General features: G+C 48.3%; 1 protein-coding gene across 1 annotated transcript in view; it reads right to left on the bottom strand.

The window, feature by feature from the left end:
* Nucleotides 1–13,953: 13,953 nt before the first annotated feature.
* Nucleotides 13,954–27,123, bottom strand: part of PEX11G (peroxisomal biogenesis factor 11 gamma) — a 32,873-nt gene continuing 19,703 nt past the window's right edge. Inside the window, exon 5 of the mRNA XM_078670683.1 lies at nt 13,954–15,745. Coding sequence (XP_078526809.1) covers nt 15,520–15,745 — 226 coding nt within the window. The 3' untranslated portion in view covers nt 13,954–15,519. The remainder of the gene's footprint in view (nt 15,746–27,123) is intronic.

Raw genomic sequence — 27,123 nt, 5'->3', positions numbered from 1 at the left:
AATGCAATGCATCAAGAAATTGCAAAAAAAATTGCGATTTCTTAATATTCCTTAATTGCGACTCGCAATTTGAGAGTCGCAATTAAGGAATACCTCCCCATTCATTCCTATGGGCCTAGAAGCCCATAGGAATGAATGGGAAGACATTCTCAATTTGCGATTAGCAATTAGCGAATCGCAAATTGAGAATGCGATTTCAAGGGTGCTGGGGTGTCCAAAGGACACCCTGTTGCACCCCTGAAATCAATCTGTGCACATATGTTGCACACACACATGCCCTTAGGGCATGTGTGTGCGCAACATGAAACTTTGAAAAATGCACAAAAGTGCATTTTTCAAAGTTTTTGCAAATTACCATGAGGTTCAACCTCATGGTAATTTGCTCCCCCTAATTGCGAAATCGCAATTTTTTAAAGTTTCATGCATTGCATTTAAGGAATCGCAAAATGCGATTCCTTAAATGCAATCGCTATTTGAGAATTCGCAAATATTTGCGAATTCTCAAATTGCGAGGGCCTTTACCCTTCATGCATTCCAAAAGCAGATTTTGCGATCGCAAACGGCCGATTTTTGCGATTCGCACCGTTTGCGATCGCAAAATCCTTTGATGCATGTGCCTGGTAGGTATTTGCGGATGTTCTAGGTTCTAAGAGGTTCCAACACATAACACAAAACATATAGGTCTTGGTGGTTGTTTTATGGTTGACCGTCAGCCTAGTGGGGAAGTTTGAGTCCACTGACTTTCCAGTCTCCCCGTCTCGCCACTACACCGCTCCGCCTCAGGCGTTCCCTTGTGGCTGTATCCTGCTGCTAGTGCAGCTTGCTTTACGTTGTGTATGGGGGTTCGTATGGGTCTAGGAATTTGCCTAGGGTAGTCCACATCCCTCTGTTGGGGTTCTTCCAAGAGAATTTCTAACAGAACCCAGTACTTGGCACTGAACAAAGGGCCCGTGGGACACAATCAGACCCGGCTGGTGTAGGCAGGGAGAGAGAGTAGGGTTTATGGAGGCCATGAGAATAAATGTGCGTGCCCCGGGGGTTTCAGGCAGTTCCACAGGTTGGGGGCTCCAGAGGAGAAGCCCCAGCGAGCTGAAAGACTGAAGACAAGAGTGAGTGAAGGCCTGGGAGTGAGGACCAGGGGGGTTCTGTCTGTATCAGTGGAGATGTGTGTGGGGACATGCAAGGCAAGGGGCTTGGTAAGGATGGTCATTGGTCAGTGCATGGTCGGTCAGTGGGTCACCAGTACTAGGAGTATGTGCAAAGCCCGGCTGTGAGCTGCGAGCCATGGGTTTTGGTGATGAAAGGACGGGGCGGAGTAAGTCCTGGCATGGATGACCAGGGTTGTTGTCGCGCAGGAGTACACAGCACGTCCAACGAGCCGATATCCAAGTCACCAAACCGGCTCAGCGCCAGCGCAGCAACCAGAGCTTTGCTGAAGTTAAATCTATGTTTTGGGGTTCCTGAGGAGAGGTGCTTTCATGTCATTAAATGACATTTCGGCAAAATTAGGCGTAAATACACAAAATGCAAATGAATCCTTTCGAACCATGTGTTTGTGTGAAATGCACCCTTGGCCCGATTTCTGGGGAGTGACTGAATTTAAGCAAAAGCCCCACGAACAACAGCAACTCATGTTCTCTGGTTCCCATGCGTTTGCGGTACATTTTTACAGAGAATTACCATAATTGGCGAATTACGCCAGCGTAATGTAAATCCTGATCCTGAGTAAATTTAAGAGCAGATATCTGGCGCAGCTTCTACAGCTGTGATCACGGTTTCCACCTCCATGGTGCAGGGGGAGAGCACGCACTCGTTTTATTTGCCAGTGCAGTGATAGAGACAGATTCACGGGGTTGGGTCGAGAGGTGAAGCAGAGATGGTCGAGGGTGGATAATCCGGGTACTCTCAGGAGACACCAGATCCACCCATTGCCGGGTGGTAAGATTACTGAAACTGGGGGTATAGGGTCAAGGCCAGGACAAGTCACAAAAGTCATATTTTGGTGTTCCCTCCATATAGGTGATAGATGACGTCATCAAAAGAGGAAAGTGAAAGGACCCCCCTGCCCTGGAAAGGGCTGGCTTGTGTGCTGAAACATTTAACTGGCTTTTGATTTTAGGACCCATCTTATTAGAAGCTCACAAGTCAAGCCAAGGAACCCTCTTCTCTGACGTTGCCGAAAAATTTGCAATTTTCAGTGTTTCTGTAGGGACCTCTACCTTGTAACCTCTTCCGATTGTCTCAGACACGGAAGAGCTTCTCACTTTCTCAAGCTGGCTCGCAGCAGAGCCAGAAGCCTGAAGGAGCGGTCACTTTTTGCGCAGGACATCTGCCCTTCCACGTGGCAGTGGCCAAAACACTTGAGGGTGGACACTCGCTCCTAACAATACTTTATATCGGGAAACATCCTTTACAATGCAACTTTTACCACGCAGTGCTATTACAACGCAGGTTTTACAACGAAAACCATTACAACGCATTGCGCTGGGGGGCGCTCTAGGATAGGGAATAGATTTAATTTACTATCCAACACCTTCCCTAGTGTCCACGGGGACTGGAGTTGGAATAGTAAATTAAACTATTCACTATCCAGCACCCCAAAGCGCTATGCGTTGTAATGGTATACGTTGTAAAAACCGCGTTGTAACAGCATGCGTGGTAAAAGCATGCGTTGTAACGTCATACATCCCTTTATATCAACAGACATCCTAATGTCCTATAGTGCATACATTGTGTGATCCTGATCATGTCAATAATATCAGAGTTGGCTACGGTTTGATGAAATTAACCTTTCCACTAGCACTGGTGTTTGAAAGGACTAGAGCACATTCTGCAAGACGCTTTTTAGAGCTAAGTAATTCTTGTATTTCTATGTCACCCGGTGAGTGATGGCTCCCGAGACAGCTGCGATGAATACATTATCCAGGAAGCAATATATGCAGCAAAGAGCACAATTACCAGAACTGGTGACTTCAGGTGCCTGCTTTTCAGGGCTTCAGAAGGCCACAAATTCAAACCTGAGGTTTGAGCGGTGGGATTTTCATTCAGAGTGAGCGGATCCCGTGGGATGAAGGACCAAGAAGGAAACACCCAAAGTGGCCGACACGTGTCAGGAAATACCTGGAAACCATCCAGGTAAAAAAATCAAAACCAGGACAACACGAATATTCTTCCGCCACGATTCCTGGAAGAGAAAGAACTCCTAATTTTCCAAAAGGATTCGGTTTTATCCGAACCCCTCCCTGTAGGCGCCCCGGACCGTTCTCGAGAACCTTATTTTCTCACAAATCGCTCTACAGCTGTCACAAGGAAACCTATTTGGCACCCTATGACATGAATAAAATGAATAAATTATGCAAATGGCACGATCCCAGAGACAGCCGGTGGTGACAGGCCATTGATCAGGCGGGCCGCGTCGTGTGACCGCCACAACCAAGGAGCGGTCCATCAAATCGAGGCCGCGGCAGCGCAGTAGTCTATCGACACACCTGTCTGCCATGAGACAGATCACTGCGTATCACCAGGACAGGAATAAAGAGAATGGGGGATGGGTTTATATGGAGGGCAAAAATTATTCTTGGAGGAAGCAGAAACCTCTCCTGTACATGAAGATCCATGTTGAAAGCAAAGACCTGGGCACCCAATCTGTTGCCCTACATGAAGTTCAAATGTTATGTTGGGTTATCTTCCCTTGTGTAGCACACAACTGTCGCTAGTGTGGCATCATGGCGCTTTGACTGTACGTAGAGGTTATGGAGGATCGTGTGTGGTTGAAGAAATGTGTGGTTATTGCATGTCCAAGATGGGGAAAGTGGTGTAGGGAGTGTGAGGCCTGGTTGTGTCATGACACACTTGACATAGCTGGTAGGCATGCAAATGTTTATAGAGACAGGAAAGGAACAGGGCACCCTTCATACAGGTCCCATTCTAAGTACCTGATCATATAGCGTGCATTGTACCACTACCACGGCTTCTCAGCGCTATACCCATACTGAGAACATACAATGACTATAAGCTGATTCTATCCCCCTACTTTCCTTCTTGTCCCGTGCTCTCCATGCCACTGGAATCAAGCTATCCTGGCTGATGAGGGGTGAAAGCCCGAAACCGGTCCTAGGATGCTTGTTTCCAGTCCAGGGAGGGCCTGGCCTCGCAGTTCGGGCTGGACTGTTCCCATTGGGTCGAGACTGATTTGCATATGGCTGGGTCCAAACTAGAATGCCATGGTGACCAAAAAAACGATGGATTTAGGCCCAGATCCCTGTACTGGGGGTGAATGTATGACATTGTTCTGTATTGTGCCCATCAATTGCTCTTTTTAGTTTCCTTCTCGTAGCATGTGCCAAACTTATTTATCTGAATATTGTCTTTACTCTCATAATGTTATGTCATGTCGATTTGTAGAGCGCAGCTAATCACCAGAGGGGGTATCCAGGCGCTTGAGCAGGTGAGTGTGTGTGGTCCCCGCGGAGTTACTTGAAGAGGCAGGTCTTCGGCTTCTTGCGGAACTCAAGACGGAGGAAGATGCTCTGATGTGTTACGAGAGGTCGTTCCATGTTTTGGGTGCGATGTAGGAGAACGAGCGACCTCCTGCTCCGTTTCTGCTAACGAGAGGGCGTGTGCGAGCCAGAGTGAGGTAGAGCGTAGGTGTCTGGTCGACTGCTGAAATTCTAAGACATCCTTTTTCTCGCTGCCACAGTAAGTTTAAAATCAAACAGAAATGGCGTTTACGTTGTGTTTTTTATTAGGGGTGGGCGGAATTTGCGTAATCGCGTTACACAAATCTCAGTGAAACGGTAAAAAGTCTCGGCGAACACGCAGAAATTCCGCGAAGGCGCGGAATTGCTTGTTCGAGAAGCTTTTTTACTGTTTGCAATCGCTGTTTGCGTGCTATGGGGGAAATATCTTGCGAACACGCATTTGAGAATGCAAACAAGCAAAAAATTTCGCGAAGTCGCAGAATGCAGAATTTTGGGCAATTTCGCGTTCTCCGCGGAACGCGAAATTACCCTAATTCCGCGAGCGGAACGGAATTTACCATCCAGGCCTATTTTATATCAGGGATGCTGCGTAAATTGCTCTTGGTCCCTTGCTTTCTGCTCGCTGACACCCCTCCAGGTATCTGCACAGGTAAAACAGCGCACACAGGGAGCGACCATGCGGTATCACCGGTATCACCGTCTGCAAAGACCGATATCGCATGTGACTCAAAATTACATCGAGAAAACCTCATAATTGCATGTAAAAAAATCCAGGACGGAAAGGTAACTTCTCCTAGGCAGTTTTTGGGCCAGATTTTGCCCATCAGAGGCCGTAAGAGGACATGTAACTTTGCTTGCCCCAGATAGCTCAGTGGGTCTGTAAAGATGCGAGTGATATCTGAGCACCACAGACCCGAGTCCACTCTGGACTGACTCACCCTTCAGCTCTTAATAACAAGAATTCCTCAGGCAACAGTAAAATCTCTATTTTCGGTGCTTTCTGACTGTAACTGAGACGCACTGCGTGCACTACTATATCTTATTACAGTCCAGTTACTGCCCCAGGAGATTACAGTAATTTAAATCTTAAATCACAGCAAGTCTGCGTAAAATTCAAAACAATTTAAAGTGATTTTAGCATAAAGCTCTCTGCACGTTTCTTTTTTTGAGGGAGAGCAAAGGAGTCGATGGATTACCCTGTTTATTCAAAGTTTTAAGATTAAAAACAATATGTATTTCATCAATTATTGTGTTTTTAGGCACAAAGTGGCCACTTGGGTCTATGAGCTTGAGGAAAAATAATGAACTTCCGTCAGCATCGAAGGGTTAACTGAGATATAAACCACCCCAGGCTAAAGTTCTATTAAAATGCTAATGTAATTCTCTTCCCAGATAAATGCTTCCCAAAATGATGATTTTCAGGAGAATGAAAAGTTAATCTGCGCCTGGACGGGGTGGGCGAGTGGGATCTGAAGTGAGGGGTCACATTTAGAGGGTACCTCCTGACCTTCAAGGTCACGTGACCCCAGGGGGGGGCTTGGTCAGTGTGGCGGAAATCTCAAGTCTTGAATATCGACTGGACAGAATACCATTACAACAATATGGATGGAGAATATATCGAAAGGTAGGTGTCGTGGGCTGCGGGTTCCAGGGCTCAGACCCTCCCTGGGTAACCGAGGCACGGCTGGCGTTTCCCACTTTAAGCGATTTGCCCAGAATCACACGATGCTGTGTCTAGCGCCGAGGCCAGGATTCGAACCTGGCCCCCAGGTTCCTAAGGCAGCAGCTCGAGCCGCTATGCCACATCCTTTCGTTGTCCTGTATGGGATGGATGTGAAGAGTCCCGCACAACTGCAAGCACAAGGGTCTGATTCTTGACAGAAACACCCCTATACTTTATCTACAGGTGCACCTGCTGCAAAACAGAGCACAATAGAAGTTGATAATTGTGTTGCAGCGCCATCTTGTGGTGGTGTAGAGTAGTGCACGAAAAGAAAGCAAGCACTGATGCCTTCACGTTTAGGAGCTGGTGGTGTGGTCTTACATATTTCCAAAATAAATGTGGCTTGTGAATTATGGCGCTTCCAGTGGGAGCTCGAGGTGTCCCGCTACTAATTTACCTGCAGAGCTGGGAACAGAAGTAAGAATGGAGGGTCCCGGGACGACAGGGGTCAGGCTGCTAAGGGCGCAGGCATCTCGCACATGAGGGAATCTTAAGATTCCGAGCAGCACCGTCTCAGCCTTCCATCCTTCCAGGGCCCTTACACTATGTGCCATTAAAATTGGCATTAGTAACATCTGTTATGTGTAGTGCATAGAAACGACATAAGCGCTACATAAGAAAACAAGCTTTTGTGTAAGAGACTGAAGGACAGAATCACTGCAATGAACGAAGTGGCTGTGTGTACCCCACAGTAATAAACGGGGGGCCTGGACACTTCTGCACGAGACAGTCTGCCACTAACTCACCCCGGCAATACCAAAGGGGATGATGGACGTAGCGTTTGAGCAAATCAAACACTCACCCCCAGTCAACTGATCTGGGTTTAATTCATTACCATTCTTTTGCTCACTCCACCACCCCAGTTCAGACATGGCCATATGCAAATCAGTCTGACCCTGTGCCTCATGGGAACAGTCCAGCCCGAACTGCCAAGCCGTGTCACCCCGGGACCGAAAACAAGCATCCTGGGACCAGGAACTGGTAGAATGATAATGGATTAAACCCAGATCAGTTGACTGGGGGCGTGTGTTTGATTTGCTCAAGCGCTCCGTCCATCATCCCCTTTGGTATCGCTTTGTTCGCCCTAAGTTGGCAGGGTATGCCCAGACGTGGGTCCCTTGCACACTTTGCCACTGGATTCAAGCAAGCCTAGCTGAAGACGGCTGTAATGCCAGAAACCGGTCCCAGGATGCTTGTTTCCGGTCCAGAGAAGGCATGGCTTGGCAGTTCGGGCTGGACTGTTCCCATGAGGCACAGGGTCAAGACTGATTTGCATATGGCCATGTCTGAACTGGGGTGGCTGAGTGGGCTAAAGAACGGTGATGGATTAAACCCAGATCTTTTGACTGGGGTGATGTTTTGGTTTGCTCCAGCGCTCCGTCCATCATCCCCCTTAGTATCATTAACTCACCCCAGGACTCATTCCAAATGGTATACAGCCACTCTATTCCTTCGGTCTCCCCCACAACACTTCCCACCCAACAGCTCTGCGACAACCTAGCCACTTTCTTCAGAAATAAAGGTGAGGGGGGGGTCTACAATGACCTAATCCTCAACCACAGGACCGACTATCCAACCACTGCTGTCACTCTTTCAGATCAAAACCATCCGGCTCCATGCAAGTGTCCAGCCATTTCCTGAATGTAGAATCAACATATTAAAGCAACCAGTTCTGGAGCTTTTTCAGACCCCTGCCAGACTAGAGTGTTGGACGACGTAGCAGACATTATCGCACCCCCACTGCCCTCACTGCTTAACAACATTTTACAAACTCTCTCTTTCCCTACTGGATGGAAAAAGGCCTCCATTCTGCCACTTCTAGAAAAGCCAACTCTTGACCCAACCGAAGAAAAGAATTACCGCCTGATATTGAGACTTCGATTTCCAGCGAAAGTACTAGAAAGAAGCCTTAACATCTCCCTCTCTCTTTTGGGCCACAATGGTACTCTGGATAATTCCAAGTTTGGCTTTAGAAAGGCCCAGAGCACCAAAACTGTTTTGGTCGCAGTATCAGAGGTGGTCAGGGCAATTCTTGACCATGGAGATGAGGCTGTGGTGGTTCTTTTGGGCCTGTCCGCACCCTTTGACACAGTAAGCCATGAGATTCTCAAACAGCGATTGCTAGAGATCAGTGTCGAAGCTCCACTTTCAAATTACTCAGCTCCTTACCGGTCGAAAGGGTGCAAACAGTCAGAGTGGGAGTTTCTATTTTTAAGCCATTCTCTCTGCTTTGCGGTGTTCCACAGGGCTCTTCGTTAAGCCCCACACTATTTAATATATATGTTGCTCCCCTAATAGGACTGATTTTATTTGTTTTTTTAGAGTTTTATATAGCGCAAACTAGACCCGAGACATCGGGTATCAGAGCGCCTTACATTAGCACCAGTTTCGTTACAGATGGACACATTAAATTTTTGATTAAGTCATTTGCCCAGAATCATAGGATGTTGAGTGTCGTTGCCGAGACTCAAACCCGGTTCCCCAGCTTTGAGGTCGACCGCTCTAGCCGTAAGGCTACATCCTCACCCCAGGATGTGATAAGGTCGTTCATTTTTTCTACAGTGTCTTACGCGGATGACACTCAAATTATTATCTCCATAAACAATGATACAGAAGAGGTGGCTTCTCGATTCGACAAATGCATGTGTGCAATTTTCAACTGGACGAATTCCCAATGTCTTAAATTAAATCCCAAAACGAGAAGTTCTCCTCTTCGGTCGAGATACCTCCTTCTGGAACAATCCCGGATGGCCACAAGCCCTTGGCTCTCTTGCAATCGCAGTGGCAAAAACAAGGAACCTTGGAATAATTTTCAACACTAATCTCTTTTTTAGGGATTAAACCAACCATTTGACTTCCTTGTGTTTCCACACTATGAAATTTCTGAGGGAAATTCTCCCTTTTTTACCATTTGACCTGCAGAAGACAGCGGGTACTTCTCTGGCGTTATCAAAGTTAGACGACTGCAATCCCTTTTATGTTGGAGACCAGCAGTGTGTTTTGGGAAGACTCCAGAGACTGCAAAACGCAACAGTCGTGTTCTGAAAAAGATCAAAAAGTTGGACACTATCCAACAAATCACCACAAATCGGAAAGACTTCACAAAACTTTCTTTTAAGGCTTGGTGGTACATGATATGCCATAATCACAGGCTAGACACTTCTTTTGTCTTTCCTATACAAATGGTGACGAAACGCTTAGATTTATGGTCACCTGTAACTATGTATATTGATGCCAGTGCCAAGCGATGCTCCCAACTCCAACCAACTCAGCAAGAAGTTCTTGAACCCCCTTGAATATCCTAACTGTTCCTAATCCTTATTTAGTATAATGTTATTCATGTTTCGTATATTAAGTTTTGTTCTTTCTCTTCCTATTATTAAGTCCGAATTGTGTATGATTTTTATTAGTTATTGTGTATTGTAACGGCATGCTTTTGAGACTGTTTATTATGTATTGACACCCTTTTCTTTCTTCTGATAATAAAATGCTTTTGAACTTAAAAAAAGTTTGACCCTATCTCCAAAGCTAGGAAAGAACTTCACTGGCTACCCATTAAAAAGAAAGTTGCCTTTAAGGCACTCAGTATAGTGCATAAATCCCTTTATCATCATGGCCCTGATTGCCTTAAAACCGTATTTTCGCGGTACATTCCAAATAGATCTCTTTGCTCAGCCACAGCCAGGAAAGTGTCTGTCCCTTTCATTCACAAAACCTCCTGGGGAGGCAGACGCCCCTCCCATGCCGCCTCCCGCCTCTGGAATGAAACACCAGCACACCTAAGGAATATATCTGACGTCCTGGCTTTTAGAAAGTCACAAGAAACTTGGTTGTTTACTTCACCCTCCTGTAGACTTCTTCTATGCTGGCTTCTCCTTTACACTATAAGCAGTGAGTCAAGACGCCTTGGGGCAAAGAAAGCGCTTTATAAGATTAAAATCAAATGAAAATCAAATCGGAGAGTTCATTCATCATGTGTTCTATAGCCTGAGGTTCAGAGGGCACCCCTCCGGTGCCCGCCCCTGTCTCGCAGAGTCTGTTTCATGCTCTTCGCTTTCACCTGCACTTGGAGTGTCTAAGCACACCCTCCTAAAAACAACACACACTTAGGGGGACAGAGGTCACTGAGGGTCACAGGGCACCTGAAGAGATTCTGCTTTTTGGGACTGAGGCATCAGAGGAGGTGTCTAGGAAACCATTGCAAGGGCCCCATGGATTCCATGGGACACACCCACGAGACGCTATCTCAGGCAAAGCCTCAGTGCAGGTCAAGTGCGTGACCCCAGCGCGACGCCAGCGCATGACCCCAGCGCGACGCCAGCGCATGACTCCGGCGCGACGCCAGTGCGTGAATCCGACGCGACGCCAGCACGTGACCCAGGCAAGCATGGACGAAGGATGCTCGAGGGAGGCTTGGATTTCAGCCGGGGACATGTCACCACCCAGTCAAGGATCTTCATTCTTTATAAGTGTCACTTCTGATGGGGGTTCTTGGACATGGTCCAGTTCCTGCCCTCTATGCTGGGGTCAATGATGAGCCCTAGGGGGCGTGGGGTCGTGGAGGGCGGGGGGAGTGGCCCTAGGTTTAGAATTACTGGTGAAACTGGTCGAGGCTTGGAGGAATGTTATGGCCTCTAACCCTCTACAAGTGCTAGAACCTGTCGCTCGCTGCTGGCCCTCTTTTGGGGGCTTTCTCCAGACTGTGGTCTGAATGGAGGTGGCATCACGCTGAGGACGGATTCATGTCGTCTTTAGCCCAGAAACATTCCTCCAAGCCTCGACCAGTTTCACCAGTGGCTGAAAATATATATTTAAAAAGATGGGGCTAAGGACCGAGCCTTGAGGCACTCTATCGGTTTTGAGGTAGAGGTAAAAGGTGGGAGGTAAGCTGCATGGGAGCGGTCGCTAATTTAGGATTTCAACCATAACAAGACTTGCTCGAATACCAATCTTTTCTAGTCTCTCAAGCAGCACAGCATGAGAGCCCGTATCGAATGCCGAGGAACGGTCCAGTAGCATTATCGTAAGCGGGGTATTTAAATCCAGATTTTCTTTAATGTATTCTGAGACTTCAAGCAGGGCTGACTCAGTGCTGTCGCCAGCATGGAAGCCCGACTGGGAGTCGTGCAGCTGGTGACTGGATTCAAGAAAATGTGATATCTGCCCATTATCATGTTTTGTCGAGTATTTCTGCAACCGTGGGAAGAAGTGAGACAGGCCTAAAGTTACTCAGAACCTTAGGATCAGCTGATGGTTTCTTGACCAGGGGGAGCAGCAAAGCTTGCTTCCCACTGGAAGGAACCAACACCGGTGCAGGGAGTCCTTTAGCAGTCTGTTCAAGATAGGATTCACACCACGGGCAGCAAGTTTCAAAATGGCAGGGGAACTAGGCGTGCAACTTGCGCGAAAGTGATGCCGGACTAGGGGTTGAATGTCGCTCCTTATATAGTAGGACTCTGTGTTGGAAACTGATCATACATGTTGTGGATTTTCTTGAAAAAGAAATAAGAGAGGTTCTCATACAACTCCATGGAAGTGGAGAGGGCGTTTCTTTTTGCATTGGTCGAGAGAAAGGTGTTGAGAATTTTAAACAACTCTCAGGGTTTGTTTGCTGCCTCCGAGATGGACAAGGCGCTAAAGGTTTTTTGGGCAGTCTGAATAGCAGCATGGTATTTTTTCAGAGCTGCCTTAGCGCCATTATCATACCTCGTTCTCCAAAACCTTTCCAGCTTTTTGCGAACTGATTTCTCTGCCTTGAGGGCATCGGAGAACCAGGGGCGCAGAAGGTTTTAACCACTTTGAGGTGTGGGATTTTCAGAGCAGCAACAATATCCATGGCAGCGGACTGCTGATTATTAAAGCCCACTACATACTTTTAAAAGACCCCTGTGCAGAGACAGGGCGCGGACTGAAGCGACTACATAAGTTGGGAGTCCGAGACTTCATGCCAAGGTTTGGACGAAGACTTAAGTTATATTGCAAACCTCAAGGGTCTGTGGAGACCACATTAAAAGGGAGCAAAACGTGGTCAGACCAGGTTAGTTTGAGAATAGGTTTTACCCGGACTGTCGCAGGGTTTGTTGAAATCAGGTCGGCCTGCGTTGTGAGTGGGCACCTTAAGTAGTGGTTGTAGGTTGAAGCCTCCCATAGAGTACAGAAATTGCTGTGCAGATTTGTTGTTAGGATCGCCCACATGAAGGTTAAAGTCGCCCAGTACCAGGTAATTGGCATGGAGGGGGATAATTGGCCTAGTGCGCCAATGAGAAGCTGTAAGGGGGCGGCCGGGGCATCGGGAGGGCGGTAGATGAGCGCACCAGACACTACGAAAGTTGGGGCTACGATAATGGTGAATAAAAAACCCTTCAATATTGTTAATGGTAGTTAATTGTGATGCAGAGCAAGAGTGGGTGGATCGATACATAATGGCCCCCCCTCCTTTTTATCAGCGCTATCTTTTATTTATTTATTTATTTATTATGGGTTTTATATAGCGCTAACCAGACCCAAAGGTATTGGAGCGCTTTACAACAAGCCTCACTCGTAGGATACATTAAGCAATTTAGTATATACAATGTCCCAAGACACATCACATAATAACGACATGGAGTGCAAAATGTCACTCTTAAAGCGTAATGCAAAAATCTGGGGGAATTGCCAGTGCGATTTCATTGGCCGAGCAGTCTTTTAGCCAGGTTTCGGTAGGAAACATTATGTCCTAGTGGTTCTCAGTTGGCAGATGAAAAATGTCCAGGGCATGTCTGGGTAGGGAACGAAAATTTATAAGGCAGGCCGAAAAGGAAGAACCTGGTGTGGAGATAGGTAATACACCAGACTCCCCGCGTGGCAACAATCCGTAGTCTTTATCTCAGGAGGGACTGCACGTTTTAGTGGCTTCCCGAGAAAAACAACATCCAGGGCATTTCAAACCCACTGCAGGGTTATCATCAGTAAACCCACATGCATGCCACAGGAAGTAGTACATAAGGCAAGTCATTTGACCCTAGTATGAGTACAAGGGAGTGTGTTATGGCTGGGCTTACCTGCAGTATGGCTGGTGCTGAACGTGATTCGGGCGCGGACGGGCTTGCCTTTGGTGTGCCTGCTGCCACATCCGCTGTGCATCCGTAGCATCAGGCCAAGAGCACACCGCAAGAAAGTGGCGGCTCAGCATGGCTCTGAATTGAAGAAGGAAGGGAAGTCAAAAATAAAGTGCAATGTCTCCAACGGCGTATCACGAGTAGCAGAGTGCAAATATTTAGCAGCTGTTATTACTGATATATATCTGAAACACAGAAGTTCTTCTACCAACTGCGCAAAATCAGCAAATTTCCTAAAAAAAATGGGAGCGATCGGTATTTGTAACAAAGTTATGCCCCCAAATGCTATTATTGATCTCTTTCAGCAAGGGAGCCCCCCCCCCCCAAGTCAAGTGCAAATTCAGATTAAAACACAACACAGAACTTGAATTTAAAGCAATCAAAGAGGAACTTCTGGGCGAACTAACCGCGCCTAAGCCTTGTGGATATCAGGTGTTACTATTACCCACTTTAATGGTACTCTGGTTACTGACTTCAGAAGGCTGGGGGCTCAAGTTAGTTCTGAAAGGATTCAAATTTGTCTTATGCGGGTTACAGGAGGTATTAGAAATGAACATTTAGCTCACTGAGCTATCTTGCCAGCATTCTAGCATATCCTAATGACTCAATGATACACAAGTCGTAAAAAGAACCATTCAAGAGTCACTCAAAATTAAAGATTACTACCTTTTATTCATGAACAATGAAAGCATGGTATCAAAGAGAGTAAAATTTGGCCAAACCTTTACTGCACCCAACCACTGACTGCAGCCACAAACCGGTTAAACTTGGATAGGATTGCAGTACATAAGGCAAGACTACAGCTACCTGAGCAGTGTTTCGTTATGTTTGTGCGTACAAAAAGGGGTTGAAATGATACATTCTATACATTTAGGTAGCAAATGTGTATACCTGCATAGATAGAATTAATTTCAAGCATAGGACAGCTGCTGCTTGGGGAGAGGGCAGGAAAATCATATTTAAACAACAGAAAGAACAGAAAAGAAATGTGAAAGTTTTTGGAAATGAGACACAAATAGACAAAATAATACAAATATGAATCGCTTTAGAACAGGGTGCCCTTAAGAGAGACTCAACAAACCACAGGGCTTAAAGTCCCCATAAGTTGTATGTAATGAGACAATGGAGTGTATGGGGCTGTTTTTAGACGTGTGCTTTCGTTTTATATTTCATCACCTGCTATGAAAGTTGGTTGCTTTAATTGAGACACACATATACTACAACTCCCAGAATGCACTCCTTGAACACACCAACCTAATGACATTGGGTAGGTCTCCAGCTCCACAGTTTTTTTGTTTTCGGCCCCACAAAGGAGACACAAAGTTTAAAAAGCTCGGGCCACACACCTCAATGGCTCAGTCAATTCTAAAATTGGAAGTTTGCATGGGTGTTTTGGGGCAGATATATTCTGACAGCATGGGGCTCCTGTTACCTTTGGCACATAGGAATTATTCATACACTCTCTGTGTCCAATTTGCATTTCCAGATCAGTAAATCCTCAGACAAGAAAGGGTAAAAATACAGCCAAAAAGAGAACCATCCTCACACACCTGACCTGGAGATCTTTCTAAGGTGTATGGGATATACAGAGCATTGTGACAGAGTAACCCATCTGCCAAACTCTAAACCAGGCCCTTAGTTTGGAAAATAAACATGAAATGAAAGCTTTGACAATTTGTATGACTTAGCGTAGGTGCCCAAATCAGCGAGGACTGGAATTGGAATGGTAAATCTGCCCAGTTAGTATTGGTAAACAAGCTAGGGGTAAACGTTTAAATTATGAACTACTCAGATTGTGAAAAAGCTTTTTGAAAAATGTTTTATCAAACTATTTCTAACCCAAATGTTTTCAAACTAAAAGTAAAATAGATTGACAGTAAACAATTCCAACCTAGTTTAAAATCATTCACCCAGATCCTCCATGCAAAGATGTCAAACCTGAAATAATCTGAAGATGTTAATTCCTCGAGTTACCATGGAGATTACATTTGGAAGATGGTCGCCTGAATGAGGGAATCAGACAAACTTGCCCCCGAGTGTCTAATCCATGAGATGTTAGATAAAGAAGTGTGTGGAAAAAAATGGAAAATTAAAGAACTCTGCATTGGGTCATTTTCATTAATGTAGGTATAATTAGTTCACAAGTTGGCAAAAACAAATCTCTGGATTATGAAAGTTGGGTTTAAACTTGGATCCGAAAGGACCAATGCTGGTCTCGTCAGAGGCTTCCAGAACTAGATCCCAACGTGGTTTTGTAAAGTCCAATAAGAGATGAAACGGTGCCCAAAAGACCCACGAGCCATGGTGGGAAGCGTCCGGCCCAGAGAAATCCCGGAGGCATCCAGTGGATAGCGTTGAAGAGATCCGCCACGTTGCTGATTACAGACAAGACCTCGTTTGTCTCCGCGGCGTTCAACTCATTTAGGCTCGACTGGGAGTATTCTCTACAAGAGAGAAGAAAAGAAATACATATATCAGTTGGCAGACTCTTAAAGCTCTGCGATCAGAAATTTATGCCAACGATGGCTCAACTTCTAGATATCTGCGATCTACAAGAGATGGGTCCAAGTTGTGTGTTTTGGATTTCTCCCTTGGTTAATATTCCTCATCTAGATTCACTTTTTATAAATATAATGTCTTGTGGATATCCGGGAAATCTGGCACGGCTGTGATTTATGTACTCGCTTGAGAAAATGGGATCACATTTTTGAGGCAGCAGCAGACTTTTAACATTTTTATATTGTCAGCAATTGGAACCAAACTTTTCAGAATCGTATTGTTATCGATTGCATCCATGCAGGAAGTGAGGGGTATCAATGTATTTAAAACAGAAAGTAAAGAGAGGATCATTTATTCTTTAGAAATATGTGGTCGCCACGCATGCTGTCTACTGGAGCAAAAACTGAATAGATTTCCACCAATCTTGACATGACCATGGGATTTTACTCAAATTGGTTGTTAGTGGTTTCATGTAAATCTGTCAATTAGTTTGATATATTTTCCTTGGAAATTGTTTTGGGGTGGGCTTTGCTGGGTTCAGTTTTGGTGAAGGTTATGACACAAAATTATTATGACCGGAGTGTAAAAATGTAATGTAATGTAGGAGTATTTTTGCACAAAGGCCATTTCACTGTTCACATCTCAGGATGGAGCTGTGGAACCAAGCAATCTGATTGACTGATCATGTCAAAACTTTTGTTAAAGATGTTACAACCCAATTGGTAACTTTTTGCACAACCTATAATGCAGGAAAATTATTTAGGTGTGTATAAAGAAACTGGGTGAGCATCCACTGATCCTCGGGTATGTGTATGGACCTTCTGAGCGCTTCCGAAGACTTTCTGGAGCGGGTTCTGGTGGGGCAGGATGTAGCCAAATGGTATCCCTACAACAGAGAGCCCCATGTAAGGCAAAAGAGGTCTGGCCACAAGGGACGGGGACACTGAGTGGCAGACATGGCTAAAGGCCAATGAGTGTCTCCTCGGTTCAGTGGCGTAGCTTGGGCGGGGTCATAGGGGGCGGTTGCCCAGGTGCAAAATGCTAAGGGGTGCAAAAGAGTGGGCACAAAGTGCGCCACGCAATACTTGCCTTGCCCCAGGCTCCGGCAACCCACGGTTCGCCACTGCCTGGGTCCATTGCACACAGCCAAAGGATCTCCACCGCGGGTTGTGGCACCCCAGAGCTATGGGGCAGTAGTGTTGGATTTGCCAGGGGGTGTGTGACCTGCGCCAAAGCCTTCTCTCCATGGCCAAATGCAATGTGCATCAGTTCAGGAGCTGTGGATTGGTTGTTGTACCATGTTCCTGGAGTGCGCTGCCCATAGCAAACTGATGTGCGCAGGGGGTCCTGGGAACAAAAGGTGTGGTCAATATCACAATAGGACTTCGGTTGGGCAACGCCCAAGTCCCGATGACCTGCCTTCACTGCCCTCCACATTTTCACCCACCTTCGGACCCCGGCAGCAACCCCAAGCCCACCGAATGACAGCACACACAAACCACTGAGCTGCACCCTTCTCAACGTACGCTCCCTGCACAGATGCGCCATAGAAATCTGGGACCTCTTCAACACTCACACGCCCGACGTCGCTTTCCACATAGAGACCTGGACCAACAGCAGCTCCGCACCCGACATCGTAATAGCCATCCCTGACGGATACAAGGTCCTGAGAAAAGACTGCCCCAACCACCCAGGAGGAGGCCTCTCCATCGTCCACAAAAGCTCCCTCTGATTGACAGCCACAGACTCGGACAACGTCTCGCCCGCCACGGAACACATACACTTCCAGATCTAGCCCAACCCCAGAACGACGCCCTCGCAAAACATTCGCCTACAGACCACCTGGCCCCGCACCCCTTTCACTAACGTCATCACCGACCTCATCGCACCCCACGCCCTCGCCATCACAGGCTACATACTACTCGGAGACCTGAACTTCCACCTGGACAACCAAAGTTACCCCAACATCACCGCCCTCCTAGAGAACCTCACCAACACAAGGCTGAAGCAACTCGTATCCGCCCCCACTCACACATCAGGACACACACTCGACCCCATCTTCGCAGGAGGAAAAAACATCTTCTTCAGCAACACAATGGAACTACTCTGGACTGACCACCACTGCATCCATTTCTCCTTTACTAAACCCACCGCACACAAGCACGCACGCCGTCTTCCACGCAGAATCCGGAACAAAGTTTCAGAAGAACACCTCACCTCCACACTCACCTGAACTCCATCCCCAACTACGACAGATGCCAACACAGCGGCAAGCAACCTTCATCAATGGATCGCCAACTGCGCCAACACACTCGCCTCCCTCCAGAACACCATGAAATGACAGAAGAAAGCTAACTGGTTCACCACAGCACTCCACGAATCCAAGCGCTCCTGCTGATGACTGGTAAAGACGTGGAGAAACAGCAAAACTCTGTAAGCAAGCTCTGCCTACAAAACAGCAACCACGGCACACCACCAACTCATCAAATCCACAAAGAAAAACTTCCTCCAAGACAGAATCCTCTCCAAAGCCCACAACTCCAAGGAACTCTTCACCATCATGCAGGAATTTGCCAAACCCAACAGCGAAACAACTGACGTCCCTTCCTCCCAAGACCTCTGCAACAGACTGAGCTCCTTCTTTCACCGCAAGATCAAGACACTCTGACAAATTCAACAACCAAGACCTCTGCACCGCCCCAACCCCCACCTCCACCCCCAGCGACGCCACCCAACACACCCTTCTTACCTGGACCCCACTCACAACTGAAGACACCCTAAAGACCATGAAGAGCATCCACTCTGGAGCACCTTCTGACCCTTGCCCGCCGCACATCTTACGCAGGACCGCCACTGTCATTGCACCCGAGCTACGTCAAATCATCAACTGGTCCCTCCAGACCTCCGATTCCCCGACAACTGGAAGCGTGTCGAAGTCAACCTCCTACAAAAGAAGCCCTCCGCAGACCCAATAGACCTCAAGAACTTCAGGCCTAGCTCACTCCTACCTTTTGCAGTCAAGGTCATCAAAAAGGCTGTCAACACCCAGCTAACACACCTAGCATACTTCATTGAAAGCAACATCCTAGACACCTCTCAATCCAGATTCCGCAGCAACCACAACACCAAGACCGCCCTCCTCGCCACCACAGATGACATCCCCACCCTCCTCGACCAAGGCCAAACGGCGGCCCTCAACTCTGGACCTATCAGCAGCCTTCAACACAGTCTCCGACCGCACACTAGCCACTAGACTCCACGATGCCAGCGTCCAAGGAAAGGCCCTAGACTGGTTACGATCATTCCTGACAGGCAGAACACAGAGTATAAGACTCCTGCCCTTCCTCTCAGAACCGACAGAGATCAGATGAGGAATACCCAAGGATCCTCCGTCAGCCCCACCCTCTTCAATGTCTGCATGGCCCCCCTCGCAACCATCGTCAGAAACTACGGGCTCAACATCGTCTTCTAAGCCAATGACCCCCAGCTCATCCTCTCCCTCACCAAAGAACCCGACATCACCAGGCACAAATTCCAAGAAGGGATGAAAGCCGTCACAACCTGTATGATGAACTGCCGCCTGAAACTCAACTCGGAGAAAACAGAAGTACTCATCCTCGGCTCCACCCCCTCAGCATGGGACACCAGATCATTGCTGTCTCCTCTGCATGCTTCAACACCTTCCGCAAACTATGCAAGACATTCAAGTGGATCCATCCCCCCCCCCCCCGACTCCAGGAAAATGGTCATTCATGCAAGCACACATCATCAGACTGGACTACAGCAATGCCCTCTACACCGGAATCCACAAAAAACTCCTCCGCAAACTCCAGACCACCGCACCCAGACTAATCCTCGATATCGCACAACACAACCACATCACCCAACCCCTCTGCGACCTCCACCGACTCCCTGTTGAAAGAAGAATAACTTTCAAGCTGCTCATGCACGCATACAAGGTCCTCAACAACATCCGACCCCAATATCCTTCATGCCGCAAAAATAAACCTATGCTCAGATGACCTCTCTCTAACCACCGTCCCACGCTTCTTCAGGACCAGAGCAGGTGGAAGGTCCGTCTCCTACCTCGCAGCCAAGACCTGGCACGATCTCCCCCTCCCCCTCCGGCGAAGCCCGGCACTGCAGCACTTCAGGAAGGACCTCAAGACCTGACTCTTCGAATGACCCCAGCGGAGCTGCTCACACCCACCCCCCCAGCGCCTCGAGACCCTAACATGAGGAGTGAGCTTTACAAAACCGTGATTAATTGATTGGTTGTGAGGATAACTTTTAATGTGATAGTGTTACAGCTCGATTGGAGAAGATCGTGAAATGAGAAGCAAGACTGAGGAATACATTAAAACTGGAATAAATAAATGACAAAGACAACATTTACTTAAGCAGAAGAGCACTTGGGCTCTTTGCGGATGTTTGTTTTTTATTCATCCTGTTCCCTCATCCTAATGAACTTCACTTCTTCCTTTGCTGATCTTAACAAGGCAGAGTTTGTGCATTCTGTCTGTGTCCTGGGCATCCCTCAGAGGAGCAGGGGCCATGCCTTTGAACAATAATCGCATTTAAGAATGATTGCAGTGAATCATAGCTGGGGTGAGAAGTTAATGTGTAAATATTAAGTAGACAGATAAAAGTATGCGGAGTAGGAAGGGCCACAAGTGGAGGGGAGCAGTTCCACCAGGTAGCGGGTGCAGGGCTTTGCCTGGTTTACAGTAACAAACTGTCCAGGAGTGAACCAGCCCCCAAGTAACTCACTATCGACTTGAGGTTAGAGCAGGATATCTTGTGCGAGGATCCCCCGCCACAGCGCCTCGAACTGGTGTCAAGTTTAAAGCGCTAACTTGGCCCATTTCTGTTAACCATGAGAAAATAAACTCTGAAAGAGGACGTTTATGAGTTTGATTTCACAATAGTTAAAAGAAAGGGCCCAATGGGAAGGGGTTTTCCCTATATTGCGAGACCTTCTGCAGGTTCCCTGCCTGTGTCTGCCGTGCACTGAGTGGCAGACATGGGAAGGAAAAACGAGTGACACAAACACAAAAAGTACAAGGCCCTGCATGCAGGGAGTTTTTCCTTGTGAACAGGGAAAATTCAGTTTTTCCCTGCCCATGTTGCCGTGCACACAGGTAGGGCAGGGAACATGAGCGGTGGTTCCTCCAGCTCAATAGGGTGAGATGTCTGTCTGTCATCGGGATCAGGAATCCCTTCAGTGGACAGACTACTCTAGTAAGCGCGATATAAATACAATTACAGCAGGCGGTGGGAGGCGGCTTCGTCCTGAGGATTAGCAGTACTGAAAGCGGTGTGCACGAGGGACAGCCATTGTTCACGAACATGTATGGGGTGGAGAGGTCCCAATCCAATGGCTGCAGAAGGGTACATTTAAGTATCCAATGGCTGTAGAAGGGTACATTTAAGTAAGGGTGGCGAAGTTGGCGGAGGTTCCGCCTCATCCCAATTAATTAACCAGAAACCTCACACACCTTTGGTAAAAAAAAGTATCTCTATCTTTACACGCTAAAATGCATATAGTCATCTCACAAAAGTGATAATGACAATAGAGCAAGCAATGAGAGAGGTGATGCTTTTGGGGTCCTCACTAACCTAGGGAGAGAACCAAGCAGATGCATTGAACACAAAGAGCACCTCATGCTGAACGATTCGGTGGTGGTCCAATCCTCCTAGGACCACCCCCAGCACAGTTATGGGCAAAAAACAATCCCAGCCAAAGGCCCTGCAAAGCATTATGGGATGAGATTCTAGAGTGCAGTGAATATTATAGTATCCAATATCAAAACATTCCTCAAGCGCAGCTGCTTTCCCGGCTCAGCTGAGAGCTAATAATATAATATTCACTGCAGTAGCTAACTCCGCTACGTGGCGGAGTTGGAGGAGTTAACAAATCTCGGCAACCTCCGCTAGTTAGCCTACGGTTACATTTAAGGAGATTTGCTGCTCTTTTGGCGGCACAGGGGAATAAGGAAGTGGGTGCCTGGTCCCAATAGCTCCAAAAGGGTACGTGGAAGTGGGTGCATGACCCCTATTGCTTCAAAAGAATACGTGGAAGAGGATGCACTGTTCCTATGGCTCCAAAAGGGTGCATGGAAGTGGGTGCATGGTCCCTATGGCTCCAAAAGGGTACATGGAAGTGGGTGCATGGTCCCTATAGCTCCATAAGGGTACATGGAAGTGGGTGCATGGTCCCTATAGCTCCATAAGGGTGCTTGGAGGTGGGTGCAGGGCCCCTATGGCTCCAAAAGGCAGATGGAAGTGGGTGCATGGTCCCTATGGCTCCAAAAAGGTACACGGAAGTGGGTGCATGGTTCCTATAGCTCCAAAAGGGTACACGGAAGTGGGTGCATGGTCCCTATGGCTCCAAAAGGGTACACGGAAGTGGGTGCATGGTCCCTATGGCTCCAAAAGGGTACACGGAAGTGGGTGCATGGTCCCTATGGCTCCAAAAGGGTACACGGAAGTGGGTGCATGGTTCCTATAGCTCCAAAAGGGTACACGGAAGTGGGTGCATGGTCCCTATGGCTCCAAAAGGGTACACGGAAGTGGGTGCATGGTTCCTATAGCTCAAAAAGGGTACACGGAAGTGGGTGCATGGTCTCTATGGTTTCAAAAGGGTACACAGAAGTGGGTGCATGGTCCCTATAGCTCCAAAAGGGTACGTGGAAGTGGGTGCATGGTCCCGATGGCTCCAAAAGGGTACACGGAAGTGGGTGTATGGCCCCTATAGCTCCAAAAGGGTACACTGAAGTGGGTGCATGGTCCCTATGGCTCCAAAAGGGTACACTGGAGTGGGTGCATGGTCTCTATAGCTCCATAAGGGTACTTGGAGGTGGGTGTATGGCCCCTATGGCTCCAAAAGGGTACACGGAAGTGGGTGCATGGTCCCTATGGCTCCAAAAGGGTACACGGAAGTGGGTGCATGGTTCTTATAGCTCCAAAAGGGTACACGGAAGTGGGTGCATGGTCCCTATAGCTCCAAAAGGGTACACGGAAGTGGGTGCATGGTCCCTATGGCTCCAAAAGGGTACACGGAAGTGGGTGCATGGCCCCTATAGCTCCAAAAGGGTACACGGAAGTGGGTGCATGGTCCCTATGGCTCCAAAAGGGTACACGGAAGTGGGTGCATGGTCCCTATGGCTCCAAAAGGGTACACGGAAGTGGGTGCATGGTTCTTATAGCTCCAAAAGGGTACATGGAAGTGGGTGCATGGTCCCTATAGTTCCAAAAGGGTACATGGAAGTGGGTGTATGGTCCCTATAGCTCCAAAAGGGTACGTGGAAGTGGGTGCATGGTTCCTATAGCTCCAAAAGGGTACACATAAGTGGGTGCATGGTCCCTATGGCTCCAAAAGGGTACACGGAAGTGGGTGCATGGTCCCTATGGTTTCAAAAGGGTACACAGATGTGGGTGCATGGTCCCTATAGCTCCAAAAGGCAGATGGAAGTGGGTGCATGGTCCCTATGGCTCCAAAAGGGTACACGGAAGTGGGTGCATGGTCTCTATGGTTTCAAAAGGGTACACAGATGTGGGTGCATGGTCCCTATAGCTCCAAAAGGGTACGTGGAAGTGGGTGCATGGTCCCTATGGCTCCAAAAGGGTACACGGAAGTGGGTGCATGGTCTCTATGGTTTCAAAAGGGTACACAGAAGTGGGTGCATGGTCCCCATGGCTCCAAAAGGGTGCATGGAAGTGGGTGCATGGTCCCTATGGCTACAAAAGGGTACACAGAAGTGGGTGCATGGTCCCCATGGCTCCAAAAGGGTGCATGGAAGTGGGTGCATGGTCCCTATAGCTCCAAAAGGGTACACGGAAGTGGCTACATGGTCCGTATGGCTCCAAAAGGGTACACAGAAGTGGGTGCATGGTCCCTATGGCTCCAAAAGGGTACGCGGAAGGGTGCACATGGTCCCTATGGGTCCAAAAGGGTACACTGGAGTGGGTGCATGGTCCCTATAGCTCCATAAGGGTACTTGGAGGTGGGTGAAAGGCCCCTATGGCTCCAAAAGGCAGATGGAAGTGGGTGCATGGTCCCTATGGCTCCAAAAGGGTACACGGAAGTGGGTGCATGGTTCCTATAGCTCCAAAAGGGTACACGGAAGTGGGTGCATGGTCCCTATGGCTCCAAAAGGGTACACTGAAGTGGGTGCATGGTTCCTATAGCTCCAAAAGGGTACACAGAAGTGGGTGCATGGTCTCTATGGTTTCAAAAGGATACACAGAAGTGGGTGCATGGTCCCTATAGCTCCAAAAGGGTACGTGGAAGTGGGTGTATAGTCCCTATAGCTCCAAAAGGGTACGTGGAAGAGGGTGCATGGTCCCTATAGCTCCAAAAGGGTACACGGAAGTGGGTGCATGGTCCCTATGGCTCCAAAAGGGTACTTGGAAGTGGGTGCATGGTCCCTATGGCTCCAAAAGGGTACACGGAAGTGGGTGCATGGTTCCGATGGCTCCAAAAGGGTACATCGAAGTGGGTGCATGGTCCCTATAGCTCCAAAAGGGTACACGAAGTGGGTGCATGGTCCCTATGGCTCCAAAAGGGCGCATGGAAGTGGGTGCATGGTTCCTATAGCTCCAAAAGGGCGAATGGAAGTGGGTGCATTGTCCCTATGGCTCCAAAAGGTTACATGGAAGTGGGTGCATGGTTCCTATAGCTCCAAAAGGGTGCATGGAAGTGGGTGCATGGTTCCTATAGCTCCAAAAGGGCGCATGGAAGTGGGTGCATTGTCCCTATGGCTCCAAAAGGTTACATGGAAGTGGGTGCATGGTTCCTATAGCTCCAAAAGGGCGCATGGAAGTGGGTGCATTGTCCCTATGGCTCCAAAAGGTTACATGGAAGTGGGTGCATGGTTCCTATAGCTCCAAAAGGGTACGTGGAAGTGGGTGCATGGTCCCTATGGCTCCAAAAGGGTACATGGAAGTGGGTGCATGGTTCCTATAGCTCCAAAAGGGTGCATGGAAGTGGGTGCATGGTCCCTATGGCTCCAAAAAGTTACACTGGAGTGAGTGCACATGGTCCCTATGGCTCCGAAAGGGTACACTGGAGTGGGTGCATGGTCCCTATAGCTCCATAAGGGTACTTGGAGGTGGGTGAAAGGCCCCTATGGCTCCAAAAGGCAGATGGAAGTGGGTGCATGGTCCCTATGGCTCCAAAAGGGAACACGGAAGTGGGTGCATGGTTCCTATAGCTCCAAAAGGGTACACGGAAGTGGGTGCATGGTCCCTATGGCTCCAAAAGGGTACACTGAAGTGGGTGCATGGTTCCTATAGCTCCAAAAGGGTACACAGAAGTGGGTGCATGGTCTCTATGGTTTCAAAAGGATACACAGAAGTGGGTGCATGGTCCCTATAGCTCCAAAAGGGTACGTGGAAGTGGGTGCATGGTCCCTATGGCTCCAAAAGGGTACACTGGAGTGGGTGCATGGTCTCTATAGCTCCATAAGGGTACTTGGAGGTGGGTGCATGGCCCCTATGGCTCCAAAAGGGTACACGGAAGTGGGTGCATGGTTCTTATAGCTCCAAAAGGGTACACGGAAGTGGGTGCATGGTCCCTATAGCTCCAAAAGGGTACACGGAAGTGGGTGCATGGTCCCTATGGCTCCAAAAGGGTACACGGAAGTGGGTGCATGGCCCCTATAGCTCCAAAAGGGTACACGGAAGTGGGAGCATGGTCCCTATGGTTCCAAAAGGGTACACGGAAGTGGGTGCATGGTCCCTATGGCTCCAAAAGGGTACACGGAAGTGGGTGCATGGTTCTTATAGCTCCAAAAGGGCACATGGAAGTGGGTGCATGGTTCCTATAGCTCCAAAAGGGTACACGGAAATGGGTGCATGGTCTCTATGGTTTCAAAAGGGTACACAGAAGTGGGTGCATGGTCCCTATAGCTCCAAAAGGGTACGTGGAAGTGGGTGTATGGTCCCTATAGCTCCAAAAGGGTACGTGGAAGTGGGTGCATGGTTCCTATAGCTCCAAAAGGGTACACATAAGTGGGTGCATGGTCCCTATGGCTCCAAAAGGGTACACGGAAGTGGGTGCATGGTCTCTATGGTTTCAAAAGGGTACACAGATGTGGGTGCATGGTCCCTATAGCTCCAAAAGGGTACGTGGAAGTGGGTGCATGGTCCCTATGGCTCCAAAAGGGTACACGGAAGTGGGTGCATGGTCTCTATGGTTTCAAAAGGGTACACAGAAGTGGGTGCATGGTCCCCATGGCTCCAAAAGGGTGCATGGAAGTGGGTGCATGGTCCCTATGGCTACAAAAGGGTACACAGAAGTGGGTGCATGGTCCCCATGGCTCCAAAAGGGTGCATGGAAGTGGGTGCATGGTCCCTATAGCTCCAAAAGGGTACACGGAAGTGGCTACATGGTCCGTATGGCTCCAAAAGGGTACACAGAAGTGGGTGCATGGTCCCTATGGCTCCAAAAGGGTACGTGGAAGGGTGCACATGGTCCCTATGGGTCCAAAAGGGTACACTGGAGTGGGTGCATGGTCCCTATAGCTCCATAAGGGTACTTGGAGGTGGGTGAAAGGCCCCTATGGCTCCAAAAGGCAGATGGAAGTGGGTGCATGGTCCCTATGGCTCCAAAAGGGTACACGGAAGTGGGTGCATGGTTCCTATAGCTCCAAAAGGGTACACGGAAGTGGGTGCATGGTCCCTATGGCTCCAAAAGGGTACACTGAAGTGGGTGCATGGTTCCTATAGCTCCAATAGGGTACACAGAAGTGGGTGCATGGTCTCTATGGTTTCAAAAGGATACACAGAAGTGGGTGCATGGTCCCTATAGCTCCAAAAGGGTACGTGGAAGTGGGTGTATGGTCCCTATAGCTCCAAAAGGGTACGTGGAAGAGGGTGCATGGTCCCTATAGCTCCAAAAGGGTACACGGAAGTGGGTGCATGGTCCCTATGGCTCCAAAAGGGTACTTGGAAGTGGGTGCATGGTCCCTATGGCTCCAAAAGGGTACACGGAAGTGGGTGCATGGTTCCGATGGCTCCAAAAGGGTACATCGAAGTGGGTGCATGGTCCCTATAGCTCCAAAAGGGTACACGAAGTGGGTGCATGGTCCCTATTGCTCCAAAAGGGCGCATGGAAGTGGGTGCATGGTTCCTATAGCTCCAAAAGGGCGCATGGAAGTGGGTGCATTGTCCCTATGGCTCCAAAAGGTTACATGGAAGTGGGTGCATGGTTCCTATAGCTCCAAAAGGGTGCATGGAAGTGGGTGCATGGTTCCTATAGCTCCAAAAGGGCGCATGGAAGTGGGTGCATTGTCCCTATGGCTCCAAAAGGTTACATGGA

The sequence above is a fragment of the Lissotriton helveticus genome, chromosome 12, assembly GCF_964261635.1.
Source record: "Lissotriton helveticus chromosome 12, aLisHel1.1, whole genome shotgun sequence".
Classification (NCBI taxonomy): Eukaryota; Metazoa; Chordata; class Amphibia; order Caudata; family Salamandridae; genus Lissotriton; species Lissotriton helveticus.
The sequence above is the reverse complement of the archived record's forward strand: the minus strand, read 5'-3'. Positions and strand labels throughout refer to the sequence as shown.